General features: G+C 35.7%; 1 protein-coding gene across 1 annotated transcript in view; it reads left to right on the top strand.

Annotated features, from left to right (window-relative positions):
- nbas (NBAS subunit of NRZ tethering complex) overlaps positions 1–13,438 on the top strand; it is a 158,103-nt gene that overhangs the window by 29,335 nt on the left and 115,330 nt on the right. Inside the window, exons 22-26 of the mRNA XM_016496323.1 lie at positions 4,542–4,628; positions 4,704–4,857; positions 8,261–8,446; positions 9,258–9,431; positions 10,827–10,960. Of these exons, the coding sequence (XP_016351809.1) occupies positions 4,542–4,628; positions 4,704–4,857; positions 8,261–8,446; positions 9,258–9,431; positions 10,827–10,960 (735 nt within the window). The remainder of the gene's footprint in view (positions 1–4,541; positions 4,629–4,703; positions 4,858–8,260; positions 8,447–9,257; positions 9,432–10,826; positions 10,961–13,438) is intronic.

Raw genomic sequence — 13,438 nt, 5'->3', positions numbered from 1 at the left:
ATGTACAGTATTTGAAAAATAATGTGTTTTTTTAACATTAAAGCATGTCAACATATTCTGTTACACCAAATGCACAAAATAATGATCTTTAAAAAAGCATCATATGACCCCTTTAAAAAGGACTAACCTTTGATCAATTTAACACATCCTTGCTGAATAAAAGTGTTCATTTAAAATAAAAAAACAGCAACCTTTGAACGGTAATGCGTATGACTATGACAAAGTTAATACATCAAATGTGTGATTAAATGTTTTTTGTAGTTAATTTTTAATTCTAAGTTTAACATTAACATTTATTCAGCTTGATGTTTTAATTTTCTGTATTATGTATAGTGTACTAAAATAAAATAATTAATTGAACTGACATACACAAGCCCCCCATTTATCAGTAAACGATGATGAAAGACCCTCTTTTGGGTAAGTTAATAATAAATCAAGCCTAGATGGGGCATTTAATAAAAGCAATGTGCATGCTTTGTTTAATTGAATTATCATTAAATGTGACATACAAGTGAAATACTGTCAGTTCTTGCAACATAAACGTAAACACCAGTATAATACTGCAGTTCAGCAACAAAAACAATTTCAAGTCCATAAAGTGTGGGGAAAATTGATTTATTATGTATTATTGCTTATTTAACTCCAGTTTCTTGTTTGCATTTCCAGTATGTTTCATATATTGACAGACAGAATTTTTCCTGGTTGAGTTTTCCGTTTTCAGCTCCTTCAGAATGAAAGATTTATAGCAATATCCTGAAGTGAGGAGGTGATTAAAGTCAGGGACTAGCCTACATCTTCAGGACAGACATATCTGAGCTTTCTCCCTCCGAAAGACCTCAGATATGTGAGTCTAGTACAATGTGTAACTGAGCCATTATATTTAAGAGCGGACACATCTTGAGCTCAGACGTCTTAAATGTCAAACATCAGATATCCCAAGACAGTCGCTGAGATTGAATCACTGACCTCTCTGTTACCAGCAACCACCTAGGTTACCAGCAAGTTCATCCCGACACTTTTATTTTTGTGCTGCCCCACTGCTTTCAGTGCCATTTGTTCGTTCTCCGAAATGGGGAAAAAGCGGTTTAATTTAGAAACTCCGTTAAGCTTGATGTGTATTTCATGAGCAATTTATCATGTGTGGCAGACATCTGTATGTAACATCTGTAGTATTGCATGAATGATTTGTCATAATTACTTTCAACAGCATGTTTTGAGAGCCATCTTAAAAATAGACTTCAGTTTAGCCTTAATTTCCATTTCACCTCATAGTTGAGCTAGAAGAAATTAGATTTTACAGATTTGAAAGTGCTAATATGGTGAACGCTTTTGTGGCGTCGGTTAAGACGTCCTTAGGGATTTCGCACATATCTTGTTCGCCGATGACACACTCTAAAATTGTGCTGTCTCTTTTGACACCCTCAGAACTCAGACATGAAAGACTGATGTAATTGCTCGCTTGAAATATATACACGAAAAGTATCGAAACAGAGGAAACAGGCAATAGCTTCTATACCTGCGTTTACACTGAGATGAGAACTTGCTAAGAGCTTGTGCTGCTCTGTTTTGTACATATTGCAATCTAGCAATGTTTTTTGTTAGGTAGGTGGTTAAACGCTTTGTTGTATGTGTGTATGGGAGTGCACTGATTTAGTGGACAGGTTTGTGTGTGTTAAGAGAGAGACACACAGAGTAAGGGCATTTGCAACACCCCTAATGTTCCAGTAATGGGGGTGACAGAATAGATTTAGTGTATTGGATTCGGTCACCCTCCTTCCGCCCATTCTTTTTATGGAGGTCAGTCGCTTCTGCAGTGAACATCCATCACAGCTCAGCAGCTGGAGGCCGGTTTCCTACTCTCCCCAGCCTGTGAGCGCTAACAGCGCTGCTGCAGGACTCTCGCCGTACCAGTAGTCTCTCGCCATCTGCCGTCTCTGCTGGAAAAAAACAGCCAAATTAAGTTTTCTTTTAGACTTTAGGGTTAGATTTGTGTATATGTAAAGTAGTGATAGAATTTAACATTCTAGTTAATTGAATATAATCCTATTAAGATTAGAATATTATAATATTTATTGAACAAATGTATTAAACTAAACAAATTTGACATTTCACAGTAATTAAAAATTCGCATTTTGATTTTCAGTTTTTGGCCCACTGGTCACAAATTTTTCGTGATTTGTTCAAGTATTTTATTAGTTTTGTTTTGTTTTAGGCCTCAGATCAGGATCAGGGGCCGGTTGCACCAGCTGTACATAAGTTACAACTTAGCCTAGTTTTGACGTAAATGGGCACGAAGTTACAACTTACGCACTACTAAATATTTTTTCGTTGCACCATTACACGTAGTTGAAGTGTAACTCTACGTATAATCTAAATATTTCCCGAAGCGTCTGGTCAGGAGTAACGTTTGGAATAAAATAGCAGACTGAGTGAACTGCATCAATATGCTCAGCAATAACCTTCAATCCTTTAGGCATATATGATGCTGCTGACATTTACACTCACGTACATATTAAGAGAGAGAACAATATGTGAATAAACGTACTTTGTTTCTTTTTTAGCTCGTCTTCAACACCCCATCTACAGTGCGCCTCTGTGTGCTTCTGTTGCGCATGTCAGATGAAATAATATATAAATGGCATTTCTTAGTTTTTTTTTCTTTCAGTATTTATTGATCCTTATTTATTTCAATTACAGTTTCTGAATGTTATTTACATATAAAAATAGCTTACATACTGTATAGACTAATGTTATTAATGTATCGTTTTTAATGGAAACTTGTTTATATTTTTACCGTTAGTATACGTGAGGCAAAAGAAGTTAAAATTAAGGATAAATTAAAATTCATAGCATTTAAACAAGTTCTGCTCGCGTATTTGAAATTTTCTATTGGATGATTTAGGGTAAACGTCATATTATGCGACTACACACTACTTTACGGAAAGTTTACGAACTACTTGCTACGTCCTGCCTTACGAACAACTGGTGCAACCAAATAGTGTACAGATTTAGTTACAAACTAGCTAGTAGTTACTAAGCCTCTAGTGTGGACTTAACGTTCTAATTTAAGTATGAACTTACGAATGGCTGGTGCAACCCTACCCTGTTGAACTGGACTATGTGTAAAAGTCTTATTAGTTGTATAGCTGGGATTCTTATTGGTCTGAATGTTAGGCTTACGAGTTGTGTTTGGAAGGTAGTAATTTATTGTGCGCACATGCATGACCTTGCTTTTGTCTATAAAAACAGTTGTCTCATTTGGGAAGGAGTGTGTGTGCATACTGTCTGTGTGAGGAACAAAATTGTGCTTTTCGGTCATGATATGAAGGAAAGTACTGCAAGTTTACCACCACATTTTTGCATTGCCAAATACTAATCACCATTTTGTTCAGAGAATATGACAGCCTAGTTTTTTCTTTTTGTCTCTTTGGTTGTGTTTCCAGCTTTACAAATTATATCCAGTTGTTAGCATTTTTAGGTTGTTATTTGTTCCATTTTCGTCTCCAAATCACTGTCCATTTCCAGTATGTTTTCAGCCCACTAACGGAGGTCGCTCAGCTTAAGAAGGGGCTCAGTGGAGCCAGATACATTAACTCTGATGACTAAAGCACTTTGTCATCTCTAAAATGTGTTTTTTTTTCAGTGTAACTTCTGAATCAGCTTGTTATTTCTGACATTTTAGTTTGAGAGTGTTCTTGTGAAATTTATTTTAGTATAGAACTACTTTAGAGTTGGTCCTCAACAGGCTTTAACATTTTTAAGTGCCTTTAAAAGGACACCAAGAATTGTGGTTGGTTGCTTAGTTTGTTGGTTAGTTTCATTTGTTTTTTGACACCAAAAAATTTACTCAAATTGTGGTTAGTAAGTTAGGTTATTTGTGCATTAGTTATTAGCTTAGTGTTTTAATTGTTTTTGAAAGGACACCAATAATTTTAGTTAGTTAGTGGCTTCTTTTGTTCTATTGTTTGTTGGTTGGTTAGTTAGTTAGTGGCTTTCTGTTTCAGTTGTCTTTGAAAGGACATTGGTAATTTTAGTTAGTGGCTTATTTTTGATCTACTTAAGTTTCAGTTTTCTTTGAAAAGACACCAAAGTTGTGGTTAATTGGTTTGTTAGGTTGTTTGTTTGTTGATCAGTTAGTTTGTTGGTTGATTACTTAGTTATGGGCTTCTTCTTTCAGTTGTCTTTGAAAGGACACCGATAATTTTACTTAATTCGTTAGTGGCTTGTTTTGATCTATTGAAGTTTCCATTGTCCTCGGAAAATCACCAAAAAAAAAAATGTTTTTTTTTTTAGTTAGGTTGTTTGTTGGTTGGTTGGTTAGTTAGTGGCTTGATATTTCAGTTGTCTTCAAAAAGTCACCATTAATTGTGGTTAGTGTCCAGAATTTTCTATTTTGATCAAGTATTTTTCATCTTTGTGCTTCATTATTGATTGCATAAACCTTTCTTAGTTACTGATAACAATCTGTTGTTGGTTAATTTTTTTTGTTCTTATGGTCTTTCTTTCTTTCTTTCTTTCTTTCTTTCTTTCTTTCTTCCTAGGGTGGATAAGAAGGGTAATTTGGCTTTCGTTCCTTGGGAGGAGAGCCGACACAGAGATCTGGACTGGTGTGAAGTTCCTGAGTGCAGGTAAGATCACATTGGTGCTTGTGGTGGTTGAAATCTCTGTTTATCACTGATGACTGTGTGTGTTCTTTTCTTTAGAGGAGTGGTGGAGCCCAACCCAGTGGATGACTGTCACTTCTTGTTTGAGGAGCAACCAGAACTAGAGAGGTTTCGTAGCGCTAAACCCTCCATCACACTGCTGACTGAATGGTACCTGACCAGGGCACAGGACATAGAGAGCAATTCCCACCAGGTACACAAGTGCACATGCTGACAGATGCTGACAATCAAACACGTATCAAAGCACACCGTTTTCTTTTGCACTTTTGCTTGACTGACACCTTACCCGGCTGAAAAACAAACAACCTCCTCAGATACACATACAGATGCACATCTGACTCACAGAAGATTTGCTTCCTTCCAGAGTGACAGTTACTGCTGTCCCAGAGGGCTGTTAATGTTGTGGATCAAATGTGGCACTAGATAACACTGTATCTGTCCACTCTGGGCGCTCCTAATGGAGAGATATCTGAACCATTATTAGACCAGACTGAGCTTCTGAACCCCTCTGTCTGTTCTTTTCTTCCTTCTGTCTTTTTCTTTTGTCTGTCTTTTTCTGTCTGTCTTTCTTGCTTGCTTTTCTTCCTTCGTACTTTTATTCCAGCCTTCCTTTTCTTTCTTTCTTTCTTACTTGAATGCTTTTTAAAGATACATATCTCTAAAAGAACAGCTCTAAAAGAAACTCTAAAAAAACCTGATTTTCCACAATTTGGCAAATGCTTTTTATTTTACTAAAAGCTGCAATTACAGTGGGGTCCAAAAGTGTGAGACCCCGATTTAATATGTTTTTAATTTGCATTCTTCTGATTTAGTACTTTTTTTTTTGTCATTATAAATTATACAAAAAACAAAAAGTAAAATGTACTTAATCTTTCTTGTGCAAGTTTTTGCGCACACATTTTAAAGTAAATTTAAGTATAGAATTAAGTTATGTAAAAATAAGTAAATTTAACTTGGCAAGTTAGAGTTTGAGTAATTTCTACTTAATCATTTGAAGTTTACTCTGCAATACTCAAGTACATTTTACTCAATCATTGTTTGTAAACTATACTCTCAACAATGTAGCACTGAAAAAAGCCATACTATTAAAGCATAAGGTTTACTTGGAAACATCTAAGTAAACAAGGCAGTAGACAGCTTGTTACACTTTTTAAGATAGTATGTCTACACAATATAGTTAATACCTAACTGAACACAGAGACCTCAATACTTGGTACACAATATACAATGACAGTAACAATCTGTGGCTAGTGTTTGTGTATGAATGGGTCATTTTGAGTAGAAAATGAACCCCAGATGTCACAAAACGGCAAGATACTAAACCTAATAGCAAAAGCCACCATAAAATAGTGTAAATACAACTCAAAAACAGTAAAACACCATTTGTAAGCATAACAAACAATTCCAAGTAAAATATACTTATAAGTTCAAACTTTAATTTCTACAAGCTTGATTTGAGTACTGATAAAAAATTTACAATTTTTTTTTTATTCTGGCCTCAACTAAATTAATGTAGAAATTACATTTATTTTTCCATAGTATTTACTTCACCACAGAATAATTTTTATCAGTGTATTTTAAGCATACGATTTTGAGTGCAGTTAAATTGAAAAGTGAACATGCATTTCATAATATCTTAGTTTTTGTTCTCTTTTGCTTTAATGACAGCTTGTCCTTTGCTATGTGTTCATAAGCACTTTCTACTGTATTATGTGCTTATATTTTACAAAAGCCATCTATTGAGCAATATTTTAAATAATATTTTCTAAGTTTGAAAGTCATTGGAGCCTAGATGTTTTGGCAGTAATCCCACCTGAAGAACTTTAGTTGTTCCAAATAAAGTCTTATTTAAAGGAAACATTTTTGGTCTTCGGCCTGTATGTCCATAATTTTCTTTTTTAGGACAAGAATTTGAATTTAGCTGTTTGACTAGTCTCAAACTTTTGTCCTCACTGAATGTGACCATTATGACAACTGCTATCACTCAACTGTAGACATAGCCTTGTTTCAGGAAGTGCTGCAGAGCAGAAGAGACATCACTCTGTCAGGACAGAGGTTAAAGCAAGGAGAAAGGGCTGCTCTGAGAGAGCTTGACATGTGAAGTGAGGGAAGGAGGACGGGCGGCGCCTGGGAGCAGATTGAAAAAAAAAAAAAAAAAAGAAATCTAGTGTAATAAAAGGGTGTGAGATCTGTTCATCTGAGCTCTGCCTGCCTGTTTGGTGGACGTTTGTGCATGTAGAGATCAATACTTTGTTCAACCAAAGCCAGGTGTGCATAAACAAATGTGTGCTGTTTGCAATAATTTGTTTGTAAGGCAAATACACGTACTGGTTGTAATCCTGATTTAGTGTTCTGTTAAGCAGCATTGCTCATAATAGGAGTGCTGTATCATGTAGTTGTGAAGGCAGCATTGCTCCGGAGGTGTTTGGCTCTTGTTAACTTGTTAACTTAATCAATGTCAAGGGTTTCGGTTCCTACCAGGTGAGAAAACAGCAGCAATCATTTCCTCTATGCAGGCATCCACTATTGATTGGCTCCATGCTCTGCCTGTCAACTGGTAGAGGAATGCCAATCGTCAGCTCATGATTTGAACTGTATTGATGGGCTGCTGAGGCGCTTTGGATTTCATCGACTGGTTCTACTTTTTACGCATCTGTTAGGGGATTTTTACTTGTAGCATTCTTTCTTTTATTCATTCCAGACTAACCCATAGTTTTCTGTTGGTGGGTGAAGATCCTCCTTTATGTTCTTTATGCCAGAATGTCAATATCTTTGACGCATATTTTGATGGATAGTAATAGTTTAAAGTCTGTCAGAACTCATTATTTTTCTGTTGACTTTTATGGAAAGATTTTTAATGAAGTAAGGCCAGATTTAGTTTTACAATTTTTATCTAAGGTCAAATTAAAAAACTTAATTTAACTAACCTCGTTCTCGACATGAATATAGCCGAGGTAGCTCGCATGGCGTTAAATCATAAACAAACAAACATACTTTCTTTTATTTGTCAGTCTTTTATATTTTTGCATCTCTGTTTGATGTGATCTGACAGTTTTCATAGATTTTCACTAAAAGATTTTACCCACTCTTTTAATGGATTTCTGTGTTTTTTCAAAGACGCCAGCAGTGTGTTCATCATTAAATGATGGTGAAAGATCTTTTTAATGGCTAATTTTTTCCTCATGATTAGTTTATTTATAAAAATGAAGTAAAATGTCAAAAAAATAAAATGAAAGTAGAATGATGCTAGCCATTTGAACTGAAACTAAAATTAAAATCACAAAAAATATATTTGTTACTTGAAATTAAATGCAAAACATTTTCTAATTTTAATTTAGTTTAATTTGATGTAATAAAATTACAAAAATGAAAATGAAAATAATAAATGAATAAAAACAATATAGACATAAAAAAACTAAAACCACTCAAATTGACAAAGTCTTTAAAAATGAAAAATTATAAAATAAAAACTGATTCAAAATATTAATACAAATATTTAAGAAAATATTAATTTGTATTAATTAATTTTTTACTTCACTCATATTTATGTTGTGCATCTCTATTAGATTGCTTATGCTTTTGATTGGTCCACACAGGTTGATTGTGCCCTGTCTCTGGTGCGTTTGGGAAAAGAGCAGAACATTCCTGGGCTGGAGGTGCTGTGCGACGACCTGGTTACCATGGAGACACTGGTGTACGAGACGTCATGTGACCTGAGTCTCACACTAAAGGAGCTGCAGCAGCTCAGGGACATTGACAAGCTCCGCCTTCTCATGAAAAATGTATGTTTTGAGGCTGTGCTCTCTTTGTTTTGCTGTCTACAGCCTCCTTCACTTGTATTATTATGTTCACATTTATCACTGCAGACTATATGTAGTACTGACATAGTATAATGTTTTATTCTTGTCTGAAGTGTCAATAGCTGCACTGTAAACACCTCATATCACCCGTTTCGCAGCTCAGCAGTCATACAAACTGTATATTTAAGCAGCTCTTTCCATTGAGGAGCACTAGAGACAATGAGAGATTCTGTGAGAGTGTATGTAGATTTGTGTTTACAGGGGTGGTCTCATTACGACTGCAATAAGCACATCCAGCGGGCTTGTTTGGATTTAATGCTTTCATTAAAAATGATTTAATACTCATTTGCTCGTTTAAGGAGAAATGCTGTGAGTGGATGAATCGCCGTCTTAGCATCTGTTTACTAGTGATACTTTTAATGTTTTCTGAGGGAACACTTAATTCAATCAGTAATGAACATTCTGTCAGCTTTTACTCACGCTCGTGTTGTTCTGTGGAACATAAAAGGAGATAAAAACCACTTCAGAAAGGATCTGAATGATTTCTTCATGCAAAAGGACACTTTTTGAAGCTTTTTGATACTCCTGTCTTATTTATTGAAATTGGAAAAACAGAAACCAGTACATTCTTCAGAACTACTCGTTTTGTGTTTATTAATGAAAGAAAATCATGTGGGTTTGGAACGACATGACCTGTTCCTTTACAACTTCTGTATTGTGTTCCTGCCTAAAATATTGTAAGTGAACAGAAGACGCTGTCATTTACCGATTTCATGATTGCTTTCTGTTTTAGTCCAGTGAGGATCGATATGTGAGGAATTCATTCCAGTGGATGGTCCCGTTTCTGCACCGCTGTGAGGGACAGCGGGTGGGCTCTGCCTCTGCTCTGCTCAGAGAATATCTGGTCACCCTCGCCAAAGATGATCTTACACTCCCACTCAAAATGTTCCAGCACTCCAAGCCAGATGTAAGCCAAACCACTTACACGTACTTGACTGTCCAAACAAAGGCAGTTTTATAAACATTCAACTAAAGTTTAACTAAAATGAACTAACTAACTAAAGTTTTTATGAATATATTATACAATAAATAAATGTATTTATTTATTTACTTGTTGTATGCAATTACCCAGTTTTTTATAATTTTATATATAATATTTAATTTAAATGTATTATAAATGTTATTATATATAATTTTTTATTTTTTATTATAAAGTATATTTTTTATCATCTATTATTATTTTCGAATTGTGGGTGTTCCTAGATTTCCCCAGAGTTTTTGTTAAATTATCTCATAAATTTGGCCAGTAAATCAACTCACAAACTTGTACACATGCTCTTATGAGACATGTCCTGAGGCCATACCATAATCCATGACCGTGATACAATAATCATAAATGCTTCCTATTCCTAATAGACACATTTTGGACACTTTATTTTATTTAAGACATTTTTGGCCCATGTATTGAGCAGTGAAGACACTTTCAGAAATTTGAACCTCACAAGCATAACAGAACAAGTACACAAGTCACAATATTGTGTACTGATCTGAATTACTGATTTAAAAGTTCAGTAGTGTGGCACTACTAAAGTTGTTGCTCCATCATGATAAATTGCATGTGCTTTTCCTCATTAATGAGTAACTTTGGATAAAAGCAGCTACTAAATTAATAAATGTAAGTAATTTGAATGATATGTCTCTCTCTCACACACACACACACACACACACACACACACACACAGATACACTAATAAAAGAGGGATGCCATTCCAGTTCTGAGTCCAAAGCCACAAAAGACCTTCAGACAAACACACACACACACACACACACACATGCTGTCTCACAAGGCCATGATACAAATTTATGACCTGCTTACACATCTGAGGCATCAATTTCCCTCACAGGAAATGAATAAAAGCAGTTGGAGAGAAATCAGGTGTATGAGATTGTGTATGTATGTTTGTGTTTCTTTTTGTGTTTGTGTGTGTCTGTGAATCAGCCTTGCACATTCAATGTTGTGTGAAATAAAATCCAATCTAATCCACACTAACATGATTTTTAGTGTGCTTGTGTGTGCATCTGTGCGTGAGTTACTATTGTCTGAGAGGAGATGCGATCAAATGGCTGAATATTAACACCATATGAAGGTCATACACAGTATATACAAAGCTATGTTCTGTTAAATAGGCATACAAGTTGGTTGTTTCAAAACCTCCCTATACAGCATTTTTGAGCATCATAAAGACATTCTAAAAAGCCAATGATCCTCATAATTGCTATATAGGGCGGTTCTTTACTAGGTTTTGCCAGTAATTTACACATTACCAATTATTATGTGGTTTTTGTTTTTTTTTACTTGCAGTGTCATCCAAAAGTCATTGGAGATTCAGATCAGCTTATGTCCGTGGCATTAGAGTGTATCTACAGCTGTGAGAGAGATGACCAGCTTGCACTCTGCTACGATATACTTGAATGTCTACCAGAGAGAGGATATGGGTGAGCTCACACAACTGGGAACACATTTTTTGATTCAGTCTTTCACTCAAAATTGTGATGGTAATTTTCTACACTACTATTTAAATGTTTGGGGTCTGTAAATTTTTTTTTTCATTTGCAAGAAATTGCAAGGATGCATTAAATTGATCAAATTATATATTTTTTTTATTGTCATTTTTACAAAAGATTTCATCAAATAATCATCTATTTATCAACCAATCCTGAAAAAAAGCATGTGACGAGTGGGGGCGGGGCCGAGAGCCGTGGGAACGGAGCGAGGCCGGTGGAGTAATTGATAATGAGCGACAGCCCCCCGCGGACGACTGTCACGCACAAACAGAACCAAAACACAAAATAAAATCCAGGCCTGGTCCTCTCTCGTCCAACACTGTCGTCACTCCTCCTTTTATACTTCCGGAGCTCCTCCGTGGGACTCGAGACCGGTGAGTGGCGCAGGTGTCGTGCTTTAGCATTTACTCCACCGGCCTCGCTCCGTTCCCACGGTTTTAAAACTAAATTTCAATACCGTGATAATACCGTATACCGTAATAAAAGCATTAGCAATTAATCGCAACATGAAAATTTGATACCGGCATATCCCTACTCCACCGGCCTCGCTCCGTTCCCACGGCTCTCGGCCCCGCCCCCACTCGTCACAAAGCACTTCTACAATTTCCACACAACCATTTTCAACTAATATTTATAAGAAATATTTCTTAAGCACCAAATCAGCATGTTAGAATGATTTCTGAAGGATCATGTGACACTGAAGACAGAAATAATGGCTGCTAAAAAAATCTTTGCCTCACAGTAATAAATTACATTTTTAAATATATCAAAACAGAAACAGATATTTTAAATTGTAATATTTCACAACTTCAAGTAGATGCAGCCAAATAAGAATCTTTTTTTTTTTTTTTTCAAAAACATAAAAATATCTTACTGACCTCATACTTTTAAATGGTTGTGCATATTTTTTTGTTTAATTTTATTTACATTTTTATATTTTAATTTACGTTTCTTTTTATTATTATTATTTAAAATGATTAAAAAAAATGTGAGCAAAAAAATACTTGGTGTCTTCATGCTGTATGGCCCAACACTTTTGCTGCTTTTGGGGTGGGATACAGGTAATGTTTGGGACTGGTTTTATGGTATGTTTAGGTTTCACCATGGGTTAAGGAGTAGGGGTTGTGTCAGGAGTGCAAGTATAGATGTAGAAATGCAGAAATTACGGACGCAATTACATGCAGGTATTTTAAATATATAAGTACAATGTAAAACTTTCATGTTCACAATAAGAGCATTGTATCAAATGGTTAGTTTAAATGTTAGTACATAGTAATTAAAGACACTTCGTACAAAGTGGTTCCAAAGCATGTCATTTGAACTGGCCCCTCAACTTCAAAACTTGTTCTGGCACTGCAGTCACAAAAGCCATACACACAATTAGCACATGTGTGCACAGTTGTCAGTAAGCCCCTGATTAGCTCATTATTAGCACAGCGTGTGTCTTTCTGCCTTCAAAGTGTGAACCCTCAAAACCTCTCAGCGTTCCTTATTATATCCCTGCTGCCTTTAGATGTCTTGGAGACTGAGAGGCCTGTCACTCATCCGCATATTTTGATATTAAATATACATTTCTGCAGTCTTTGGACTGTAGATGAAGTGTTAGCGTTTGTGCAAAGGGTTGATGTTTTTCTAGCACTTGATTTCTCTTGTGGGGCAACAAAATAACAAATTTACGCTAAAAATAATGTGATATGCGAAATTTGGCGTCAGTTATATCTAGGACTGCACGATAAATTGCATGCGATATTTAATGCGCATCTTGTCAGTAAAGCCGGTTCTGTAATCAGCGGTAAATCTCCATCACGTGTGTGTGTTTTCACATGGAGCAGCATTTACTACACAGAGCCGTTGTTCACTGACAAGCTGCGCAAAACCACGATCATATTTTGCGCAGCTTGTCAGTGAACAACGGCTCTGTGTAGTAAATGCTGCTCCATGTGAAAGCACACGCACGTGGAGATTTACTGCTGTTTACAGAACTGGCTTTACTGACAAGATGCGCATTAAATATCGCATGCGATTTATCGTGCAGCCCTAGTTATATCCTGAGGGTTCGACATTGTTCTGCTAAAAACTATTTTGATACATTCTACAAATGCCATCTGCCTTTTTCTCATTCTCATTCTCACTTTCAGTCAATTTGTTGCTGTAAAATCTCTCTGTACCTTTGCAAGACCCTAATGTGTTTTTACACTTCCATTGTTATCCTGGGATCAATGCTTTAGGGTTTATCCAGAGCTGCGACAAAGAGACTACGACAAAACATGCAACAAAATTTTTAGTAAAATGTCGAAACTTGGAAAGTGCCTAGGGAAATATTGCAAACATATCAAGTCTAGTTTAGTCCTAAGAAGTTTGAGTTTTGTCAGCAACAAGGTTTTTTTTTTTTTTTTTTTTTTCAATTTC

Source organism: Sinocyclocheilus anshuiensis, unplaced genomic scaffold (assembly GCF_001515605.1).
Source record: "Sinocyclocheilus anshuiensis isolate Anshui unplaced genomic scaffold, SAMN03320099.WGS_v1.1 scaffold306, whole genome shotgun sequence".
NCBI classification, from domain to species: domain Eukaryota; kingdom Metazoa; phylum Chordata; class Actinopteri; order Cypriniformes; family Cyprinidae; genus Sinocyclocheilus; species Sinocyclocheilus anshuiensis.
This window is presented reverse-complemented; position numbering and strand designations above follow the sequence as displayed.